Source organism: Nerophis lumbriciformis, linkage group LG18 (genome assembly GCF_033978685.3).
Source record: "Nerophis lumbriciformis linkage group LG18, RoL_Nlum_v2.1, whole genome shotgun sequence".
NCBI lineage: Eukaryota > Metazoa > Chordata > Actinopteri > Syngnathiformes > Syngnathidae > Nerophis > Nerophis lumbriciformis.
The window spans coordinates 44,382,871-44,408,092 of NC_084565.2; the positions used below are offsets into that span (position 1 = coordinate 44,382,871).

The 25,222-nt window shown below is 43.4% G+C and overlaps 1 protein-coding gene across 1 annotated transcript; it reads right to left on the reverse strand.

Annotated features, from left to right (window-relative positions):
• Nucleotides 1-48: 48 nt before the first annotated feature.
• rad23ab (RAD23 homolog A, nucleotide excision repair protein b) lies at nt 49-24,925 on the reverse strand. The gene is made up of 10 exons (XM_061978451.1): nt 24,717-24,925; nt 23,981-24,062; nt 23,840-23,919; nt 12,897-13,255; nt 12,752-12,798; nt 12,549-12,676; nt 12,279-12,471; nt 5,234-5,415; nt 5,034-5,171; nt 49-372 (listed from the first exon to the last, which is right to left on the reverse strand). Exons 1-10 carry the CDS (start codon nt 24,783-24,785, stop codon nt 259-261), a joined length of 1,392 nt encoding a protein of 463 aa, XP_061834435.1. The 5' UTR covers nt 24,786-24,925; the 3' UTR covers nt 49-258.
• Between the last annotated feature and the right edge of the window lie 297 nt (nt 24,926-25,222).

Here is a 25,222-nt window from a genome sequence, read left to right on the forward strand (position 1 = left end):
GTGCGATACCCTGAAAGACTTGGGCTCAGTGAGGAACAACTGCAGGAATATCAATCAAAGTCAGCATTTATTGAAAAGATCGCCATGATCATCTGCACACAAAACTAACCAAAGCCTGATGGAGAGTGAAGGCAAAAACAACAAAAAACTCCAACATCTTCACGTAGCCGCCGCACGGCTAACCGTCCATCAGTGCTGTTGGGGCGCGTGTCGGGAAAGGAAATGTGCTCTGGCGGCCCCTAGTGGCACGGGAGCCCGCTACTCGTCATCCCATGCTTGCTGCAGCAGGAAGTTGGCGGCCAAGTTTTCATTCTTCTCACAGGCGAAGTACGCCTGGATGACCAAGCCTTCTGGGAAGCCCAAAGCTTTTAACTAAACCACAAGGACGATACAAGACACACCTGCTTACTACATGTGGACTCAAGTACTGGGACAGCTTCACTTGGTTTGTGTGTTCTAGGGGTTGTCCTGGTACCAAAATGTATTTCATTACTTTTCTAAATAAAGGGGAGCACAAAAAATGTCGTTATTGGCTTTATTGTAACAAAAAAATGTTAAATGAAACATATGTTTATTATTGTCATTTAGTCCTTAAATAAAACTAGACAACTTGTCTTTTAGTAGTAAGTAAACAAACAAAGACTCCTAATTAGTCTGCAGTAACATATTGTGTCATTTATACACCTATTATTTTCTACACATTATGAGGGACAAACTGTAAAAATGGATTATTAACCCACTTATTCCATCCATCCATCCATCCATCTTCTTCCGCTTATCCGAGGTCGGGTCGCGGGGGCAGCAGCCTAAGCAGGGAAGCCCAGACTTCCCTCTCCCCAGCCACTTCGTCCAGCTCCTCCCGGGGGACCCCGAGGCGTTCCCAGGCCAGCCGGGAGACATAGTCTTCCCAACGTGTCCTGGGTCTTCCCCGCGGCCTCCTACCGGTGGGACGTGCCCTAAACACCTCCCTAGGGAGGCGTTCGGGTGGCATCCTGACCAGATGCCCGAACCACCTCATCTGGCTCCTCTCCATGTGGAGGAGCAGCGGCTTTACTTTGAGCTCCCCCCGGATGACAGAGCTTCTCACCCTATCTCTAAGGGAGAGACCCACCACCCGGCGGAGGAAACTCATTTCAGTACCCGTGATCTTGTCCTTTCGGTCATAACCCAAAGCTCATGACCATAGGTGAGGATGGGAACGTAGATCGACCGGTAAATTGAGAGCTTTGCCTTCCGGCTCAGCTCCTTCTTCACCACAACGGATCGATACAGCGTCCGCATTACTGAAGACGCCGCACCGATCCGCCTGTCCATCTCACGATCCACTCTTCCCCCACTCGTGAACAAGACTCCGAGGTACTTGAACTCCTCCACTTGGGGCAAGATCTCCTCCCCAACCCGGAGATGGCACTCCACCCTTTTCCGGGCGAGAACCATGGACTCGGACTTGGAGGTGCTGATTCTCATCCCAGTCGCTTCACACTCGGCTGCGAACCGATCCGGTGAGAGCTGAAGATCCTGGCCAGATGAAGCCATCAGGACCACATCATCCGCAAAAAGCAGAGACCTAATCCTGCAGCCACCAAACCGGATCCCCTCAACGCCTTGACTGCGCCTAGAAATTCTGTCCATAAAAGTTCAGAACAGAATGGGTGACAAAGGGCAGCCTTGGCGGAGTCCAACCCTCACTGGAAACGGCAATGCGGACCAAGCTCTGGCACTGATCATACAGGGAGCGGACTGCCACAATCAGACAGTCCGATACCCCATACTCTCTGAGCACTCCCCACAGGGACACGGTCGAATGCCTTCTCCAAGTCCACAAAGCACATGTAGACTGGTTGGGCAAACTCCCATGCACCCTCAAGGACCCTGCCGAGAGTATAGAGCTGGTCCACAGTTCCACGACCAGGACGAAAACCACACTGTTCCTCCTGAATCCGAGGTTCGACTATCCGGCGTAGCCTCCTCTCCAGTACACCTGAATAGACCTTACCGGGAAGGCTGAGGAGTGTGATCCCACGATAGTTAGAACACACCCTCCGGTTCCCCTTTTTAAAGAGAGGAACCACCACCCCGGTCTGCCAATCCAGAGGTACTACCCCCGATGTCCACGCGATGCTGCAGAGTCTTGTCAACCAAGACAGCCCCACAGCATCCAGAGCCTTAAGGAACTCCGGGCGGATCTCATCCACCCCCGGGGCCTTGCCACCGAGGAGCTTTTTAACTACCTCAGCAACCTCAGCCCCAGAAATAGGAGAGCCCACCACAGACTCCCCAGGCACTGCTTCCTCATAGGAAGACGTGTTGGTGGGATTGAGGAGGTCTTCGAAGTATTCCCTCCACCGATCCACAACTTCCGCAGTCGAGGTCAGCAGAACACCATCCTCACCATACACGGTGTTGGTAGTGCACTGCTTCCCCTTCCTGAGGCGGCGGATGGTGGTCCAGAATCGCTTCGAAGCCGTCCGGAAGTCGTTTTCCATGGCCTCCCCGAACTCCTCCCATGTCCGAGTTTTTGCCTCCGCGACCGCTGAAGCCGCACACCGCTTGGCCTGTCGGTACCTGTCCGCTGCCTCAGGAGTCCTATGAGCCAAAAGAACCCGATAGGACTCCTTCTTCAGCTTGACGGCATCCCTCACCGCCGGTGTCCACCAACGGGTTCTAGGATTACCGCCACGACAGGCACCAACTACCCACTTATTCATTTACTGTTAATATCTGCTTATTTTCTCTTTTAACATGTTCTATCTACACTTCTGTTCAAATGTAATAATCACTTATTCTTCTCTTCTTTCATACTTGACATTAGTTTTGGATGATACCACACATTTAGGTATGGATGTGATACCAAGTAGTTACAGGATCATACATTGGTCATATTCAAAGTCCTCATGTGTCCAGGCACATATTTAATGAGTTTATAATTTAATATGAATTTTTAAAAAAAAGGAAAAAAGATCAATGTAGTATCAACTAGATACGGTATCATTACAGTGGATGTCAGGTGTAGATCCACCCATGGCGTTTGTTTACATTGTGACGGCGGTGAGCTATTGTATCCTCCTGCAGTGTGTAGTGAAGCACGTTTAGCTATTCCTCGTCCTCCAGTGATAATGATACTTGTAAGAAACGTACTTTGTCACCATGGAGAAGAGGATTAGTGATTTAGAAGTAGCTAAAACACTGTGGATGGACGTTAGCCGCTAACGAGCTAGCCATGTCTTAAAGCAGCTCTTCCTGAGGGTGTTTCAGTGTTATAACTTCACCTTTATCTTGACTTTTTACACCAAAATGCGTCCGTTCTGCCTTTTCTGTCTACACACTGTGTCTGCTTGTACTAACCCCGTTTCCATATGAGTTGGGAAATGGTGTTAGATGTAAATATAAACGGAATACAATGATTTGCAAATCCTTTTCAAGCCATATTCAGTTGAATATGCTACAAAGACAACATATTTGATGTTCAAACTCATAAACTTTATTTTTATTTTGCAAATAATAATTAACTTGGCTGCAACACGTGCCAAAGTAGTTGGGAAAGGGCATGTTCACCACTGTGTTACCCGGCCTTTCCTTTTAACAACACTCAGTAAAGGTTTGGGAACTGAGGAGACACATTTTTTGAAGCTTCTCAGGTGGAATTCTTTCCCATTCTTGCTTGATGTACAGCTTAAGTTGTTCAACAGTCCGGGGGTCTCCCTTCTGCTATTTTAGGCTTCACATTTTCAATGGGAGACAGATCTGGACTACAGGCAGGCCAGTCTAGTACCTGCACTCTTTTACTATGAAGCCACATTGGCATTGTCTTGCTGAAATAAGCAGGGGCGTCCATGGTAACGTTGCTTGGATGGCAACATATGTTGCTCCAAAACCTGTATGTACCTTTCATTATTAATGGCGCCTTCACAGATGTGTAAGTTACCCATGTCTTGGGCACTAATACACCCCCATACCATCACACATGCTGACTTTTACACTTTGCGCCTATAACAATCCGGATGGTTCTTTTTCCTCTTTGGTCCGGAGGACACAACGTCCACAGTTTTCAAAAACAATTTGAAATGTGGACTCGTCAGAACACTTTTCCACTTTGTATCAGTTCATCTTAGATGAGCTCAGGCCCAGCGAAGCCGATGGCGTTTCTGGGTGTTGTTGATAAAACGGTTTTCGCCTTGCATAGGAGAGTTTTAACTTGCACTTACAGATGTAGCAACAAATTGTAGTTACTGACAATGGGTTTCTGAAGTGTTCCTGAGCCCATGTGGTGATATCCTTTACACACTGATGTCGCTTGTTGATGCAGTACAGCCTGAGGGATGGAAGGTCACGGGCTTAGCTGCTTACGTGCAGTGATTTCTCTCTGATGATATTACGGAGCGTAGATGGTGAAATCCCGAAATTCCTTGCAATAGCTGGTTGAGAAAGGTTTTTTCTTAAACTGTTCAACAATTTGCTCAGGCATTTGTTGGCAAAGTGGTGACCCTCGCCCCGTCCTTGTTTGTGAATGACTGAGCATTTCATGGCATCTACTTTTATACCCAATCATGGCACCCACCTGTTCCCAATTAGCCTGCACACCTGTGGGATGTTCCAAATAAGTGTTTGATGAGCATTCCTCAACTTTATCAGTATTTATTGCCACCTTTCCCAACTTCTTTGTCACGTGTTGCTGGCATCAAATTCTAAAGTTAATGATTATTTGCAACAAAATAATAAAGTTTATGAGTTTGAACATCAAATATGTTGTCTTTGTAGCATATTCAACTGAATATGGCTTGAAAAGGATTTGCAAATCATTGTATTCCGTTTATATTTACATCTAACACCATTTCCCAACTCATATGGAAACGGGGTTTGTAAGTACTCTGTGTGTGTGCGCTGCCCAACATGCTCCTCTGCTCCTAAAAGCAGCAATGTCACCACGTGACGACGCGCCGTCATGCCCGGGAAGCGGTACTTTTCAAACATTAGTACTGCGGTACTATACTAGTAGCGGTATACGCTACAAGCCTAGTGTGTTCTTTACTGACCCTCTCGATGGCCTCCTTCTCCTGCGGGGTGACCTGGATGTAGTTGGAGCGGGACGACCCCCGGGGTTCGGCGCCCTCGCCCCCGCCCTGAGGCTCGTTCAGCATCTGGACAAAGCGCTCCTGGTGCTGCGTGATTTGCTGCGTGACAACAAGCACGTGTGAGGTGACGTCGGAGGGGGCGTGGCCACTAGCGGGCTAACCTGCAGCAGCTGCGGGTTGTCTCGACCCAGTTGCTGCAGCAGGGCGGGCAGCAGGGCCGGGTTCTGCTGGATGATCTGCCTCATCTGCTGGAACTGAGGCTGGTTCCTTAGGAACTCCAGAGGGTTCCCTGTGGACGGAGAGCCCGCGCTAGCAGGGGCGGGCTGGCTGCCAGACGACGTGCCTGATGAAGTTGAACACAGTAACACTTCCGTTATTACAATACAAGCAAACATGTGACTGGACATATCCTGGAAGATGATTTCTGAGTTGTTTTCCCCATATGTCAAAGGAAATCATCTGTTCCGATGTCAAACTGTGGCCAGCATACACTATCAACTGTAAGGACAACATTTTATCATTGAAGTGTAAAAAGCAGTTAAGCACTGTTTTACTTCTTAAAGGGGAACTGCACTTTTTGGGAATTTGGCCTATTGTTCACAATCATTATGAGAGACAAGAACACATCTTTTTTTGGTGGGGCGAGTCACTGTTGTAGCCTTCAAAACCCTACAACGTTTTATATACACACTGCAAGTGTGTATATATATATATATATATATATATATATATAGAAAGACAGAAACGTGTGAACTCGTTGGGAGTTTCCTCCTCTCCCAGCTCGCTAGCCTCAATCTGAACCTTGGTATTTACCATGATGACGGACTGGCAGTGTGTCGCGCCTCGCCAAGGAGCAGCGAGAATACCAAGAAGCGCATATGCCAAATTTTCAAAGAGAACGGCCTACGGATCACGATTGAAGCCAACAAGCAAACCGTCAACTTCCTTGACGTCACTTTCAACCTGAGAAATAACAGCTACCAACCATTCACGAAACCCAACACAACACTCCAATACGTGCACCATGACAGCAACCACCCACCCACCACCACGAAAAGAATACCTACCGGAATCAATAAAAGGCTATCGATGCTGTCATCTAGCAAAGCTGAATTTGACCAAGCAACCCCCCCGTACCAAAAAGCCCTTGATGAAAGCAGATACAATTTCACCCTCACCTATGAACCCACGCCAGGAAACCAGCCAAAAAAGAACAGAAAACGAAACGACATCATCTGGTACAACCCCCCATACAGCAAAAACGTCTCAACGAACATTGGACACAAATTCCTCACTCTGATTGACAAACACTTTCCCAAAGACAACACCCTAAGAAAAGTATTCAACAAGAACAACATTAAATTGAGCTACAGCTGCATGAACAATATACGACAAATCATCTCAAACCACAACAAAACAATTGCAAATGAGCCGTCGGCCCCCAGACAGAGCGACTCCAAAACCAACAAAGACTGTAACTGTCGAAAGAAACCTGATTGCCCTCTCAACGGGGGGTGCTTACAAACATCAGTTGTCTACCAATCTAAGGTAATACGCAAGGACATTAACACATCCGACACATATGTAGGATTAACCGAGGGAGAATTCAAAACCAGATGGAACAATCACAAGGCTTCTTTCAGGAACAAAAACTTGCGAAATACCACAGAACTCAGCAAACACATTTGGGACCTCAAAGACAATAATGTTGAATATTCAATAACATGGCAAATTCTTGCATCCAGCACACCTTACAATAGTGGTAATAAAAGATGCAACCTATGCTTGAAAGAGAAACTGTTTATTATTTACCGTCCAGACCTGTCATCCCTCAACAAGCGCAGCGAAATTGTAACAGCATGCCGCCATAGACGGAAACACCTCCTAGGTAACACATGAGCCAATCACCACGCCCCTAGGCCAGCCTGTACCCACCCACTCTGTGCCCTATATAAACCACGGTATGCGAATGCTCCCATTAAAATCTCCTGATGATTGAGGGTACCCCCCCTCATGAAACAGGCCTGTAGAGATGAAATAGTCTTGTGATTTTTTTTCCCACACATACATATATATATATATATATTTATATTAGGGATGTCCCGATCCAGGTTTTTGCACTTCCGATCCGATACCGATATTGTTTTTGCACTTCCGATCCGACACCGATACCGACCGATACCGATACTGACCGATACTGGCCTATCCGAGCATGTATTAAAGTTTAAAGTTATTTAGCCTACTTAGTTGTCAGAATCATGTTGAAAAGGGTTTTAGTACTCTTGATAACAACTAGCCAGCTGAATTAGGGGAGTGTGAATAATACACAATGGTTGGTAACAAGAAACTGACCTGTTTATTCAAGGATAAACACAAAATAAACAAAATTATACATGACAAACAGAAATGGCTTCATTGAAACTAGGGCTGGGCGATATGGCCTTTTTTTAATATTGCCATATTTTAAGGCCATATTGCGATACACGATATATATCTGGATATTTTGCCTTAGCCTTGAATGAACACTTGATGCATATAATCACAGCAGTATGATGATTCTATGTGTTTTGATTGATTGATTGAGACTTTTATTAGTAGGTTGCACAGTGAAGTACATATTCCGTACAATTGACCACTAAATGGTAACACCCCAATAAGTTTTTATACTTAAATTGATTCATGATACAGATATATACTATCAGATATATACTATCATCATAATACAGTCATCACACAAGATAATCACATTGAATTATTTACATTATTTATAATCCAGGGTGTGGAGGGTAAGTGTCAAAAAGACAGCCAAAAGAGTTTGATATGAGAATAAATCTAAAGTTAAAATATAGGGTAGAAATGCACCCATTTGCAGGAAATATAGTCTTGATTTTCAAAATGGTCTTTCAAGGCTTGCATGTCTACATTAAAACATTCTTCTTCATACTGCATTAATATATGCTACTTTTAAACTTTCATGCAGAGAAGGAAATCACAACTAAAAAAAAAAAATCACTATTTTTTTCATACGGTGTTGACGTGGAAATGTTTGCCTCGGCATTTTGATGGTGTGGACGTGTGGCACCGAATGGAGATAAGCGTCTCGACGGACGCTACAATATTTGAACAATGATGACGAAAACTGTTTTCTCTGTCGTGTCCGTGTGTCGAAAATTGTTACGCGCTTATTTTTTTATTTGATTTTGTGCGTGGCGTAGATTTGCCGTGCGCAGAGTACGTTTGATCAGGCTTAGCGGCTGCGCTAGCATCACAGCTAACGTTAGCCATGCTGCTACCTCTCTGCTGGGAGAGGACGTATACGTATGTGACGTATGACGTGACAGTATGTGACGTGTGTAAGAAGGTGCTCTTGCTGTCTGTGAGAGGGAGACACAGGAAAGAGTGGGAAGAGCCTGTCGTGTAATGCCAGCAGCTAAAAGCAACTGCGTGAGAATCCATATACCTGTGGATGTGTTGAAGGTGTGCTGGAAAATGCGGAACGGAAATTAGGGAGCAGCAGAAAAGTGGAATGTATTATTTAAATCTGTGCGTTGGAAAACATGGACCGGAGTTTTTTTTTTTAAAATGGATCTGGATCGGCATTTTCCCATGCCTTGCCGATACGCATTTTTTGGCAAATATCGGCGGCCGATCCGATCCAAATATCGGATCGGGACATCCCTAATATATGTATATATATATTATGCAGTAACAGACACTTTCATAACAATATATAATATGAACAATATTTACCATATTTTGGTAATTTTAATAATTGCCGGCCTAAATCTTCGGCCCATTTATTTGTTTCCATAGCAACAAATGTTTGTTCCTACTTTCGAAAACAAATGGGCGTGTTTTCTAATTATTCAGATTATTTTTTTAAATTGTTTACAAAAACTGAGGTACGGAGCAGTTGAGCAAGTCCCTCAGGTGCAGGGGCCCTATTGAAATTGCTGTGTTTTTTCTTCCATCCCTTATTGTGCATGAAAAATCGCCATATTTTGCAGGCGCGTCAGTTATGGCAACATTTGTTATATTTTTGGGGTCCCGAACAGGCCATTTCAAAAATTGGCTCTCTCCCGTTACCTTTAAAATTAGAAAAAGTTACCCCCTTCCCACCAATTTCACGCAAAGTCACAGGAGACGTCTATCATGACAGGATGCACATATAAGTCTCAGGAACCTATACCTAAAAAAAAAAAAGGGATTTCGCCTGCCATTTTTCGTTAAATTTTCAGGACTTATGCAGATCCCAAATACAGATCAGCAGGTGCCAGAAGGTAAGAAAAGTTGCCTTTGCATAATATTGCGAAACAAAACAGCAGATAATATGTCTTACCTTATACACACACCATAATACTACTCCTATGTTGATGCACAGTACAATCCATCATAGCTTACCAAAGTCCTACTAAAACATTTTTGATGGATTTTTGAGCGCCTTGTGTATTGTTCTATATTTTCAATGGAACATATAAAATGTTGGTGGTGTTTACTCGAGTCATATTGCAGTCTAAACGTATCTCTTATGTGTGACTGCCATCTACTGGCCACACTTATCATTTCACCATGTACCAAATAAAATAGCTTTGAGGTCGGTTAGCACAACTAAAATTATTCCATACATTAGGCGCGTTATAAGGCGAGATTTAAGTGTGACTTATAGTCATACTTGCCAACCTTGAGACCTCCAATTTCGGGAGGTGGGGGGTGGGTGCGGGGGGCGTGGTTAAGAGGGGAGGAGTATATTTACAGCTAGAATTCACCAAGTCAAGTATTTCATATATATATATATATATATATATATATATATATATATATATATATATATATATATATATATATATATATATCCCTGCGACTTTGAAGGGAATAAGCGGTAGAAAATGGATGGATGGATGGATATATATCCCTGCGACCCCGAAGGGAATAAGCGGTAGAAAATGGATGGATGGATGGATATATATATATATATATAAGAAATAATTGACTTTCAGTGAATTCTAGCTATATATATATATATATATATATATATATATATATATATATATAAATAAAAGAAATACTTGAATTTCAGTGTTCATTTATTTACACATATACACACACATAACACTCATCTACTCATTGTTGAGTTAAGGGTTGAATTGTCCATCCTTGTTCTATTCTGTCACTATCTTTCTAACCATGCTGAACACCCTCTCTGATGATGCATTGCTGTGTGGCACGCACAAAAGCGTTTTCATCAAATGCACTAGATGGCAGTATTGTCCTGTTTAAGAGTGTCACAACATTGCTGTTTACGGCAGACGGACTGCTTTACTGTAGACGTTCTTTATATTATGGGAAAGCGGACTCAGGTCCGCATGGAGCTGGAGGGGGCGTGGCCTCCAGCTACCGCCTGAATTTCGGGAGATTTTCGGGAGAAAATTTGTTCCGGGAGGTTTTCGGGAGAGGCGCTGAATTTCGGGAGTCTCCCGGAAAATCCGGGAGGGTTGGCAAGTATGCTTATAGTCCTGAAAATAGGGTACATTTGAACACCTATTTGTGGACCTTAACATGCACGAAAACTGCCCATAGGTATGGCGAAAAATTTTATTTTTGGGGGATCCTGAAATTTCTAGGGCACCGGGAAGGACATGACCGCAAGCGTCACGCGTGCCGTGAACACTGCGGTGCAACAGGGGCGAGGGACGGTTCAACGCTGATTTACATTTTTTTTGTAGTTGGCCAGACTTTTAAGAGAGAGGAAGACGAAGAAAGAAGTAGCATACCTGCCAACTTTTGAAATCAGAAAAACCTAGTAGCCAGGGTCCAGGGGCCGCAGGCCCCGGTAGGTCCAGGACAAAGTCCTGGTGGGGGGTTCAGGCTTCGCCCCCCGACGCAAAATGATTATTAGCATTCAGACAGGTTAAAATGTTGCTAAAACCATCACTTTTCTATCAGTCACAGTGACTTTTCAAAACAAAAATATTACAGCAAAAATCATATGGGTTGATTGACATGTTTATTCTGTAAGCTAACTTCAATAGTTTGAAATTATTTTGACAGTTAATGCCAGTTATCCTGTCAACCTTTCACAAGACTTCAATTTGTTAATTGAAAGTATAAACACTTTTTACAGTAAACAAATGGTAAAACGTACTAAACAATTCCATTAAAAAAAAAATTGGTGTCATTATTAACTTTCTGTCCAAGCTTGTATAATCTACTGCCTTGTTCAATTGTAAAAAATATTCTGTGCCTAAAATTCACATTTCTATCACAATTATCATACTGTAAACATGGTAAGCTAACTTCATTAAAATTAATAGTCCTGTCAATAGCATGGAATTACAATTCAAATGTAGTTTTTATGTAAGCCTTTCAAAAGAATTCAAAATGTGAAAAATTAATGAAAATTAATTGAAGCCATCAGACACTTGAAAAGTGGCACATCACATCTCTAATGTAATCATTTGAACTTTTCAACAGAAATAGCACTGCAAAAATATTAAGGACATACTTCTGTATTTTGGTAGTTATGCTGTCAACATTTAACAAGATTTCTTCAACTTGGACTTGAAAGCATAAATAGTATAAACACTTTTAACAGTATAACAGTACTAAACAATTACAATAGATAACATTGGTGTCATTACCTTTTTGTGGCTAAAATCCGAAAAACGTTGAAAGTTTTCCACTTGTATCGCTAGCAACGGCATTAGACTTGTGTTTTTTTGTCCCAAAGTGGTCTTTTACATCGCTAATTCCTCCGTGTCCGATCGAAAAATCTTGTCTGCACAAGGTGCAATTCGCGTAGTTTTCACCCTTTTTGGAACGGATAATTATTCCCGGATAGGCTTTTGAATATTCTTCACGGAATGACTGCAGTTTTCTTTTCGGTTTAAGACTCGTATGCGATTTTTCTCCGGCTGATTCCATGATCGTTCGCTCGTTTGGAAACAATGGCAACTGGTGCTTGGCAGCGGTGCTATAAATAGCCTCGCGGAATGGCTCGATAGGAAGTTACGGGAAGCAGGTCGAATGTCATTGTTGTTACGCGATTTCGTGAATAAAACTTTTTTTTAAATTTTTTTTTTTTTAATTAATGAAAAACCGTATTTTTTAATCACTGCAACCGTAACCCGGAATAGGTTGATGAAAACCGTACGAATTACGGGAAAACCAGAGTAGTTGGCAGGTATGAAGTAGTGTTGCATCTCTTACGAGTGGCGGCTGCTGTTGGCGGCTGTGAAGGTTGCGGGGTTGGGGCTGCTTGGTCAGATGGAGCGTCACTGGGCGGAGCGTCACTGGGCGGCGCGTCACTGGGCGGTGCGTCACTGGCCGGAGCATCACGGGGAGGAGCGTCACGGGGCAGAGCGTCACGGGGCAGAGCGTCGCTTGCTTCGGTGGGGATACCCTGCGGCACGTAAACATGTTCTGCTCACTCCGGTGGCTCAGGATGGCAAGCGAAGACCAATATGGCGGCCGACTCACCATCAGTAAATACTCCACTGCCCGGTCTGGGTTGTTGTAGCTGGCTTGGAGAGCCGACACCACCGCCTCCCGCTCGTAGCCCATGGACATGATCTCCGACACCAGGTTCTCGTAGGCCTGGCCCGTCACTGCATGGAAGGGGAGCGAGAGCGCGATGATGCATGCTGGGTAAACAAGCTGTCAGTCACGACATTTGACCTCACCAAGTATGGACGCCGCTTCCTCCAGCAGACCCAGCTCATCCACCAGGCTAACACACACAAACACCACATAAACGACTACAACATCGTAACACTCCTTACTTCTTGCTCCATAAGCAGTAACATTTTCTCTTCAAAGTAATCCAACCTGGAAGCGGCCGACGGGACGGGTGTTGTACTCTCAGCTTCCTCCTTTGGCTTGTCCTCCGCCTGCTCGGCCGGGGTCGTCGGGGCGTCGGTCGAGGAGGGCGCGGCGGTGGCCGTGGCGGAGGAGGCCGGCACCGGAGAGGTGTCTTCGGGAGAAGTCGTGGGGGTGTTTTCCGGCGCTGGGGGAGGCGTCTCTGACGACTGCGGGGTGGGCGTGGGTGCAGGCGCCTTGAGTGTTGCCGGCGAGGGTTCTGGTGTTGGGACGCTGGCCGCTGCTGACGAGGAGGAAGGGGTAGAGGAGGGCGGAGCTGGCTGCGGTGTCAACTTAGGGGATGTTTGAGGGGGAGGGGCTGCTTTAGGCTACAAACACACAATAACAGAAAAATATAGAAATGAATGATTAAATAACACACAGTACAACCCTGCTAGTTGCAGGGATGTACTAGTTTGACCATCATTCACAACCCTTGTGTAAGACAACACGTATGTTTCATGCATTCTAATTTGTAAATAAACAATAGCAAACGTCAGCTAACAATAGAGTCAATTGGAGTTGCTCTATTCTGCCTATAAAGTGCTCTAAAAAACATTCAAAATCCTCCATCATCGTTTTATATACAAGCTGTAAGAATATACAGTACAGGCCAAAAGTTTGGACACCTTCTCATTCAATCTTTACTTTGGGTATTTACATTGTAGATTCCATCCATCCATCCATCTTCTTCCGCTTATCTGAGGTCGGGTCGCGGGGGCAGCAGCCTAAGCAGGGAAGCCCAGACTTCTCTCTCCCCAGCCACTTCGTCCAGCTCCTCCCGGGGGATCCCGAGGCGTTACCAGGCCAGCCGGGAGACATAGTCTTCCCAACGTGTCCTGGGTCTTCTTCGTGGCCTCCTACCGGTCGGACGTGCCCTAAACACCTCCCTAGGGAGGCGCTCGGGTGGCATCCTGACCAGATGCCCGAACCACCTCATCTGGCTCCTCTCCATGTGGAGGAGCAGTGGCTTTACTTTGAGCTCCTCCCGGATGGCAGAGCTTCTCACCCTATCTCTAAGGGAGAGCCCCGCCACCCGGCGGAGGAAACTCATTTGGGCCGCTTGTACCCGTGATCTTGTCCTTTCGGTCATAACCCAAAGCTCATGACCATAGGTGAGGATGGGAACGTAGATCGACCGGTAAATTGAGAGCTTTGCCTTCCGGCTCAGCTCCTTCTTCACCACAACGGATCGATACAGCGTCCGCATTACTGAAGACGCCGCACCGATCCGCCTGTCCATCTCACGATCCACTCTTCCCTCACTCGTGAACAAGACTCCGAGGTACTTGAACTCCTCCACTTGGGGCAAGATCTCCTCCCCAACCCGGAGATGGCACTCCACCCTTTTCCGGGCGAGAACCATGGACTTGGACTTGGAGGTGCTGATTCTCATCCCAGTCGCTTCACACTCGGCTGCGAACCGATCCAGTGAGAGCTGAAGATCCTGGCCAGATGAAGCCATCAGGACCACATCATCTGCAAAAAGCAGAGACCTAATCCTGCAGCCACCAAACCGAATCCCCTCAACGCCTTGACTGCGCCTAGAAATTCTGTCCATAAAAGTTATGAACAGAATGGGTGACAAAGGGCAGCCTTGGCGGAGTCCAACCCTCACCGGAAACTTGTCCGACTTACTGCCGGCAATGCGAACCAAGCTCTGACACTGATCATACAGGGAGCGGACCGCCACAATCAGACAGTCCGAAACCCCATATTCTCTGAGCACTCCCCACAGGACTTCCCGAGGGACACGGTCGAATGCCTTCTCCAAGTCCACAAAGCACATGTAGACTGGTTGGGCAAACACCCATGCACCCTCAAGGACCCTGCCGAGAGTATAGAGCTGGTCCACAGTTCCACGACCAGGACGAAAACCACACTGTTCCTCCTGAATCCGAGGTTCGACTATCCGGCGTAGCCTCCTCTCCAGTACACCTGAATAGACCTTACCGGGAAGGCTGAGGAGTGTGATCCCACGATAGTTAGAACACACCCTCCGGTTCCCCTTTTTAAAGAGAGGAACCACCACCCCGGTCTGCTAATCCAAAGGTACTGCCCCCGATGTCCACGCGATGCTGCAGAGTCTTGTCAATCTACATTGTAGATTGTCACATTAAAACTATGAATGAACACATGTGGAGTTATGTACTTAACAAAAAAAAAGGTGACATAACTGAAAACATGTTTTATATTCTAGTTTCTTCAAAATAGCCACCCTTTGCTCTGATTACTGCTTTGCTCACTCTTGGCATTCTCTCCATGAGCTTCAAGCACACCTGTGAAGTGAATATATATATATATAAATATATATACATATACACATACATACATACTAGAGATGCGCGGATAGGCAATTATTTCATCCGCAACCGCATCAGAAAGTCGTCAACCATCCGCCATCCACCGGATGTAACATTTGATCAGAACCGCACCCGCCCGTTGTTATATATCTAATATAGACGATGCAAGGCATTAGTGAGGTTATAAAGCTTTTGCCTGTTAAAGAAAGGAGACCGATCCAATGCAGCACAGACATTCGCGTGCCACGCTGTCACGACCCAGACGCACACCAGTGCGCAATCATATGGGAGCCGCGCTGAGCGCACCTCCAAGCGCGTCTCGCTGCCGGCGACGGCCGGGTATGGGCCCGACGCTCCAGCGCCATCCATTTTTAGGGCTAGTTGATTCGGCAGGTGGGTTGTTACACACTCGTTAGCGGGTTCCGACTTCCATGGCCACCGTCCTGCTGTCTATATCAACCAGGGTGAGCCCCACCCCTTTCGTGAGCGCACTGCGCGCGGAGTGACCCCTGTTACGAGCCCCCGGCCACGGGGGTGGCGGGCAGGTAAGCTGCTTACCTGCTGCGCGTGACGCCGGCCGCGGCGAAGGCGGACGAGGCGGGGTGTCGGTGCGGTGGGCGCGGTGGTGACCCCGGACGTGCGTCGGGCCCTTCTCGCGGATCGCCTCAGCTACGGCTCCCGGTGGGGCCCTCTCGGGGGAAGGGGCCTCGGTCCCGGACCCCGGCGAGGCGTCCCTTCTCCGCTCCGTAAAAGTGTCCATCTCTTTTTTTTTTTCTTCTTCTGTTGTGGCATATGCTGCAGGTGCCTGCTCGTTTTTCGTATGTGGGTAACAACATTTAACTATGTATATATATTTCCCAATTGGTTTAACTGCCACCCGCCTGAATCTATTTAAAATCTAATTTTTTTTATTTCAACCGCCCGACCCGACCCGACCCGCGGATAAAATCTAATTTTTTTTAATTTCATCCGCCCGATCCGCGGATAATCCGCGGACTCCGCGGTTGTGCCCGCAAACCGCACATCTCTAATACATACATTTATATATATTCAGGTCACAAAATATAAATGGAGTATTGTTGGCTGTTTTTGTAAGTTTTTTTAGAGGTCTTTATGGACGCAGCGCTCGAATTTTACGGCGACCGCCCTCGTCATTTGTCTTAATGCCCAAAAAATGTACCAACATTTGCGGCAAGAACATGCCGTTGACTTTTTACTTGTTAATGGACAAGGGATGTAACAGTAAACGGTATAATGATAATTTGCGATAATTACCGACGGTTAGTAATACCATTTAATTTTTTTAATGACCGAAAAACCGTCATGTATCAATGCATTTTCGGCAAAAGGAAGTCAGGCGCATGCGTACGAGCGTTGTTTGGCTTGATAATCATGGCGGACCAGCGACACAGACTTTGCTGCGGAGATTTCCCCTCGGAGTAAACGTCATTTTCCCTCGCTTCCCGACGTGCGTTTAAGAGCGCACTGCTGTGTTTAGATGGAGACAGGTGTGGACAATATTGGAGACAAACGCACTTTTCCCCACACTAAAGGTATACAGCGAAGGAGAAAACTATTTGATGTTTTGCAGCAGGCGATGTGTCGTGAATTGTTTATAAAGTCTTTACTTTGTTGACCGGGATGTTCACTACTCCTTTATTTAACTGCAAATTGTATCAGTGTTCAAATAACATCAATACTAGCTATAATGTTTTGTCATCTAATCGAATTCAACGCAGGCGGTGAAGATTGTTTATTCGATGTGTGAGGTATCACTCCTGGGTTTTTTGTTGTTGACCAAACTGTTGTCCTGAGACACTAGGGAGGCGTCAGAGAAGAATGAAGCTTGTTTATTAGACTTCATCTTCATTAGTCAAAGTGCTTTGTGTTTTATTTTGATATCAGAAAGTAAACACAAGGTTTTGTTTACATCAATTGTGTTTTTTTTCATGTCACTTTCAAAAATAGTTCATGTGGCATCATTTTCTTAATGTGTTATTGTGTATAGTTAAGTCTTATACGACATATTTCTGCTCAAACTCATTTTGGATCTGTCTCGATACATCATCTACATCTGGGGTGTCCAAACTTTTTCCACTGAGGGCCGCACACTGACAAATCAAAGCAATCGGGGGCCATTTTGATATTTGTTATTTTAAAAACCAATACAATATGTGCATAACAAATATACATGTAGGCCTCCACTCAGGCTTGATCCCGGGGACCCCAAAGGGTTTTGGTCAAAAAAATATAAAAAATGTGTCATTATTCAGTATTATTATTTGTATTATTATTCAAGTTTTAAATCTCTAGATCAACATTAGGTCTATCTGTCAATATAATGTTTTTAAAGATTTAAGTTGTATGCTCTTTTTGTCAAAGAAAACCCTGTTTTTTTATGGAAAAAACAGAAAATATGCAATATTTTCAACCAATAATTTTTTTAAAGTGGAATATTTAAGATTACCGGGTGTATAATAATTTGAGCCTTAAAAAAGGTCAATAACTTGTAGCCGAGCTAAATTTTATTCTATTTTATTTTAATTTTGGTCATTTATTCACATCATTTTTTGTGGTGAACTTCCCCAAAAGTGTTTCTCATTGTAAATAGGTTCCACTCTATTATTTTCCATTACATACCTTTTTGTTTCCCTGGGGGGTGATTTGGCGTTGCACCTTTGTGAGCAGCTTCAGTGAGCACTGACGCTCGGAGCTGGTAAGTCACGTTTATGTCTCTCTCCCTTTGTTTTTTTATAAACTTTTTGGTTGTCGTTCTTAAAAGTGTTTTGTGGGAATGCACACTGTCTTGTGACTTGTTGGTGGGCATGCGGGTTGAATTCCTGAATGTTGGTTGTTGAATTAGTGACAAAAAAATGACTTTTGTATGCTAAATGATGTGTGGATTAGCCTATTGCTAGCGGCAGTTGTTGCGGGGTTTCCTAGTCTCGTAAGTTTACGCACGGGTCAGGGGCTCTGCTGTGTGTCTGTGTGGACATCTTGTGTGCCGCTCTAGCATTAATATGAGTGTGTATTATTTTCTTCTTTATTTTTTAGTGGAGAGAGATCCCTTTTGCCGTGGACTGTGTGTGACGCCCCGTTGTTTTTGTTTCTATTCAAAAAAGGTATGTCTGTTATGAGGTTTTTTTGGCATAGTTTATTGTATAAAAAATATAAAAAGAGTCGATGTGGGTGGGAAAGATGAGGTGTATTACTGCACATTTTAAGGATCATTTTTCTTAATATATATTGTTATTTGCTGAAGTATATATTTTATATACTCTGTTTTATTTAATTAATTTATTTGAGACTATTTTATGCTTTATTTACCTTTTCATTATTATTATTATTATTACTATTTTAGTTATTATTATTATTATTATTACTTCCACATTAAGAATACATAATTGAAGTCAGTGAGCACTGACGCTCGGAGCTGTGGAGAGAGATCCCTTTTGCCGTGGACTGTGTGTGACGCCCCGTTGTTTTTGTTTCTATTCAAAAAAAGGTGAATAAATCCTCCATGATTCAGCTCCTGTGTGTGCACCTCACTACAAGATACACAACGCAGATCAGTGACTGTTACAAACTCATAACACCATTGATTTTAATTCATTATTATTTTTTGAGCAATGACACTTAAAAACAATTCACACTGAAATTATTGGGGATCCAAAAGGGTCCTACTCATTAAAGTGTTAAAAAAATAAATTACACATTTTTTTTACTGTTTACTTTTAACACAATAATCTCGAGATCAACTTCAGATCTATCCGTCAATTATAAGTTTTATTGTTGTTTATGTTTTTTGTTTGTTCGTTTTAGGCCCTTCTTTAAAAAAAACAGCTCAGTTTTTTATATGGCAAACACAAAATATGCTACATTTTCCCCCAAAAGATATCTCAAAGTGGAATATTTAACGTGACGTAATTGGAGCCTTCAATAGGTCAATAATTCATAATGACATTGATTTTGATACATTATTATTTTTTAAAGAAATAAACAGCCTGCATGACAGCTTTGTGTTATTAGAGTAAACATTGCAACATTTTCTTGTTACATTTCACCTGTTTGCACTTTTATACCACTTTTTACGTTTAAAAATTTTTTCAATCGTATTTTTAAAATGTGCCGTGGGGCCGTTAATGGCCCCCGGGCCACACTTTGGACACCCCTGATCTACGTGATGTACATACCGTATTTTCCGCACTATTAGCCGCACCTAAAAACCACAAATTTACTCAAAAGCTGACAGTGCGGCTTATAACCCGGTGCGCTTTATATATGGATTAATATTAAGATTCATTTTCATAAAGTTTCGGTCTCGCAACTACGGTAAACAGCCGCCATCTTTTTTCCCCGTAGAAGAGGAAGTACTTCTTCTTCTACGCAAGCAACCGCCAAGGTAAGCACCCGCCCCCATAGAACAGGAAGCGCTTCTTCTTCTACTGTAAGCAACCACCCGCCCGCGTAGAAGAAGAAAAAGCGCGCGGATATTACCGTACGTTTCATTTCCTTTGTGTGTTTACATCTGTAAAGACCACAAAATGGCTCCTACTAAGCGACAGGGATCCGGTTCATGAAAAGACGCAATCTCTCCATCCGCACACGGACTACTATTTCACAGCAACTGCCTAAAGACTTTCAAGAAAAGCTGGATACTTTCCGTGCATATTGTAAAAACAAGATAGCTGAAAAAAAGATCCGGCCAGAGAACATTATCAACATGGACGAGGTTCCACTGACTTTTGATATTCCTGTGAACCGCACTGTGGATACAACGGGAGCACGTACGGTGAATATTCGCACCACAGGGAATGAGAAGTCATCCTTCACTGTGGTTCTAGCTTGCCATGCTAATGGCCAGAAACTTCCACCCATGGTGATATTCAAAAGGAAGACCTTGCCAAAAGAGACCTTTCCAGCCGGCGTCATCATAAAAGCTAACTCGAAGGGATGGATGGATGAAGAAAAGATGAGCGAGTGGTTAAGGTAAGTTTACGCGAAGAGGCCGGGTGGCTTTTTTCACGCAGCTCCGTCCATGTTGATATACGACTCCAAGCGCGCCCACATCACGCTGGTTTTTAATATATTATAAAAGTTTGACTGACCTATCTGACTGTTTTTTTGACATTCCTTTAGCGCAGTTAGATGCGGCTTATAACACGGGGCGGCTTATAGGTGGACAAAGTTTTGAAATATGCCGTTCATTGAAGGCGCGGCTTATAACCCAGGGCGGCTTATGGTGCGGAAAATACGGTAACTTAAAACATTTTTTAAATATAAACTCTCTATCAAAATGTAAAAATCATGTCATGACAAAAAGCTGACAAGTTGATGTTATTAAAGAATAAAAATAACTAATATTTGTCTATAAATATATGGATATTGTTTATCTATAGTCTTTTTATTAGACATTACAAATGACATGATGGTATTACGTTCACACCCCAACACTGTTTTACTTAATCAGTAATCATGATTTCAATATTGATAATAATAATAAATAAATATAAATAATAAAAATAATATAAATAAATAATAATAATCTTCATTATTAATTTGGCCATAATTGGCAAATCTAGGGCTGCCAATTATGGCCAAAGTAATAATTAAGAGTATTGCCTTGGTGCCCTTCTAACTTGCCTTGGTGCCCTAAACTATGAGCCCTCCTTTAAGGCAACACTTGCCTTGACCTTAAAAAGTTAAAATTCGAGGCCTGTGGACGCAATAGTGTACGGTACTCCCATTAGCTACATTGTTAGCCACCTCGTAATTGCCGTATTTTACGACTCAGAATTAATATAAAAATGGAAAAAGATGTGTTTTTGTCCTACATAGGGATTGGGAATAATAGGCAAAATTCCCAAAAAAGTGCAAAGCCCCTGGAAAAACAGAGAATAATGGCCGCACACATTAAAGAAAAAACAAAATGGCTATTGTCAATACTCTAAAACTCTATAATATGCCTCCAATATCAGAATCAGAAGAGTTTTTATTGCCATTGTTTGAGAACGGATTCACAAACTAGGAATTTGACTTGGCGCAATGGTGCAACATAAAACATATAACACACAATAGAATAACATGAGCTGTAACTGAGCTATCAGATCTTGTTATTGTTCATGTGCCTGATGGCCGAGGGGAAAAAAACTGTTCAGGTGGCGGGAGGTGTAGGTCTGGATCAGGGGTGCTCATTACGTCGATCGCCAGCTACCGGTCGATCTCGGAGGGTGTGTCAGTCGATCACCAGCCAGGCATTAAAAAAATAGTCCTAAAAATGAGCGATCATAAATCTTCACTATGACGTCACTTCCGTCACTTGATTGACATTCACGGCACCCGAGGGTCTTCTGAGATGACGCTGGCTGCTGCTAGCTCATTAAAATTACCGACTGGAAGGCGAGAAACACTTTATTTCAACAGACTCTGGCGCCGTATCTGTTGTCAAAACTCCAAAGACCGACTGCACAGTTGCGCTAACAAAACAAGAGTCTCAGAAAGCTGGCGTGCACAAAATAGCAAGCTACGGAGTTTGCCGACAATGTATTTCTTGTAAAGTGTATACAAAGGAGTACGGAAGCTGGACAAATAAGATGCCAAAAACCAACCACTTTCATGTGGTATTGGACAGAAAGGAGGACTTTTTTTCTCCTCCATTCGAAAATGCGGACGTTTTTAGCACCACTGTCTGATTCCAATCAATGCAAGTCATCACAATCAGGTAATACACCAACTTATATTCTTGTCTTCATGAAAGAAAGGAATCTATATGTGTTAAACATGCATGTATTATATTTAAACACATTAACTTGTTAACAATATTAACTATATGTGTTAAACATGCTTGTATTATCATTAAACACCTTTAACTTCTTAACAATATTAATTATTTGTGTTAAACATGCTTGTATTATCTTTAAACACCTTTAACTTATTAATAATATTAACTATATGTATTAAACATGCTTGTATTATCATTAAACACCTTTAACTTGTTAACAATATTAACTATATGTATTAAACATGCTTGTATTATCTTTAAACACCTTTAACTTGTTAACAATATTAACTATATGTATTAAACATACTTGTATTATCATTAAACACCTTTAATTTATTAACAATATTAACTATATGTATTAAACATTCTTGTATTATCATTAAACACCTTTAACTTATTAACAAAAACATATATTTCATAAATAAGTAAATATCAATTATATATATGAATGAGGTAGATCCCCACGACTTGATCAATTGAAAAGTAGCTCGCCTGCAGAAAAAGTGTGAGCACCCCTGGTCTGGATGGACCGTAGTCATCTTTTTAAAAAGTTTTAACACAAGAAAAATATACTAAAACAGTTAAATATGCTTATTTTTTTTACCCAAGACATTTCGTCTCGTCAACGCATCTTCTACCTGGAACATGTTGAGAGAATTGACGAGTAAAACAGTAGATTTAACTAGTATTTTCCGCACTATAAGGCGCACCTAAAAACCACAAATTTTCTCAAAAGCTGACAGTGCGCCTTATAACCCGGTGCGCTTTATATATGGGTTAATATTAAGATTCATTTTCATAAAGTTTCGGTCTCGCAACTTCGGTAAACAGCCGCCATCTTTTTTCCCGGTAGAACAGGAAGCGCTTCTTCTTCTACGCAAGCAACCGCCAAGGTAAGCACCCGCCCCCATAGAACAGGAAGCGCTTCTTCTTCTACTGTAAGCAACCACCCGCCCGCGTAGAAGAAGAAAAAGCGCGCGGATATTACCGTACGTTTCATTTCCTTTGTGTGTTTACATCTGTAAAGACCACAAAATGGCTCCTACTAAGCGACAGGGATCCGGTTCATGAAAAGACGCAATCTCTCCATCCGCACACGGATTACTATTTCACAGCAACTTTCTAAAGACTTTCAAGAAAAGCTGGCTACTTTCCGTGCATATTGTAAAAACAAGATAGCTGAAAAAAAGATCCGGCCAGAGAACATTATCAACATGGACGAGGTTCCACTGACTTTTGATATTCCTGTGAACCGCACTGTGGATACAACGGGAGCACGTACGGTGAATATTCGCACCACAGGGAATGAGAAGTCATCCTTCACTGTGGTTCTAGCTTGCCATGCTAATGGCCAGAAACTTCCACCCATGGTGATATTCAAAAGGAAGACCTTGCCAAAAGAGACCTTTCCAGCCGGCGTCATCATAAAAGCTAACTCGAAGGGATGGATGAAGAAAAGATGAGCGAGTGGTTAAGGTAAGTTTAAGTTTACGCGAAGAGGCCGGGTGGCTTTTTTCACGCAGTTCCGTCCATGTTGATATACGACTCCATGCGTGCCCACATCACGCTGGTTTTAATATATTATTAAAGTTTGACTGACCTATCTGACTGTTTTTTTGACATTCCTTTAGCGCAGCTAGATGCGGCTTACAACACGGGGCGGTTTATAGGTGGACAAAGTTTTGAAATATGCCGTTCATTGAAGGCGCGGCTTATAACCCAGGGCGCCTTATGGTGCGGAAAATACGGTAATTATTTACAGTGTAAAGCAGAGAAACGATGCCAAACCGCCATAAGTCAGGAATCTATGTTGTACAATTTGCACTGACCTTAGTGACCATGACCACCACAAAGTTCTTGTCACTGATGTTGTACTCTTTCAACGCTGTGTCATCGTTCAAGATTTTACCTGGAATGGAGAAGAGTTGCGTAAATAGAGTCGACATAAACCTTTATGTGTGCTTGATCACCTGCATATATTAGTTTTTGTCCTGCAGTCGGAAACGCATCCTTGCCTCTGTCCTCCTCGATTCTCTCCTTCAATGCTTTCACCTGAAGCACAAAACATGATTTTAAGTCTGGCATGTTTGCTTTAAAGTGCTTCATGGTGTTGGGACACTCAAACGAGGAGTGTTCCAGTGCAATGATACATTGCGGTGACAATAAAGACTAATGATTTAATTATAAATGCATAAAGAGTGGAGAATATTGCACAGTCATTGACTGTCACTGAGACAAGGCAGCCGTCATGACAAACTAACACATCCGCTGCGCCTTTTCAAAGTGCAACACAACGCGCGTTGTGATATGGTTTTGACATATTAAATTGCGCTACAAAAGAAGTGTTGAAACAATATCAAAGTAATTACCGCCAAAAAAATGGTTTAAGACCTTATATAAACAGAATAAGGCGCATTTTATACGATTTACACACTTTTACTTTGAAACACGGCGACTTGTTTCCTGCTGTACATTCAGCTAGCTTAGATCGGGCTACTTCTCCGCACATAACTCAAGCGACGCGCAAACACGTCAATTTTGTCGTCTCGCGTTTTCTTAAATGTAACACGCAGGTACTTTTTCCACAAAATGGCACCAAAACGAAACACATTTATTGTGAATGGGGGGGCATGTGACAACCGCTCGCTGTGCTACAAGCTAGCATGCCGTGTTTACCTTTTAGCCTTTGAGCTAACTTTCACTCACCGTCAATTCGGAGTCGATGTCGATTTTAAACGTCTGCTGCTGGAGCGTCCTCAGCGTCACGGTCAGCATCCTGCCAGGCGGCCTCGGTGCACCGGAGGTCAGAACAACACAACAACACGCTTCCTGTTTATCATGAGCTATGTTTGGATGGGACGAGCAGTGACTCAGCCGTCTGCCTGCCTTCAATGGCGCCAGGCGGGCCGTCGGCGACACCTAGCGGCAGGAAGTGGCGGTGTTGCCCACTCCTCAGTAAGGAGAGTCGCTATTGGCTGTCGGAGAAGTCGCCTCATTTGCATAACTCATTACAAATGGACGCTGTACGACAGAGCAGCTTTTTTGCACCAGGGACCGGTTTAATGTAGGCATTATTTTCAGGAACCGGCTTTCCTCTTGTGCCAGATAAAAATACAGCAAAAAAAAAAGTGCATGAAAAACACAACTTCCTATAACATTGAATTAGTGGGAGCCCTGGGCTTGTTTCTTTGCAATGAGCACTTTGCCAACCT

Excerpts from the sequence above, each read along its gene's own strand:
- rad23ab (XM_061978451.1), bottom strand. The coding sequence starts at position 24,785 with ATGCTGACCGTGACGCTGAGGACGCTCCAGCAGCAGACGTTTAAAATC. Across the intron at positions 12,799-12,896 it reads GTCCCGTCGGCCGCTTCCAG|CCTGGTGGATGAGCTGGGTC; the intron begins GTTGGATTACTT and ends TGTGTGTGTTAG. Across the intron at positions 12,472-12,548 it reads CAGTGGAGTATTTACTGATG|GGTATCCCCACCGAAGCAAG; the intron begins GTGAGTCGGCCG and ends TACGTGCCGCAG.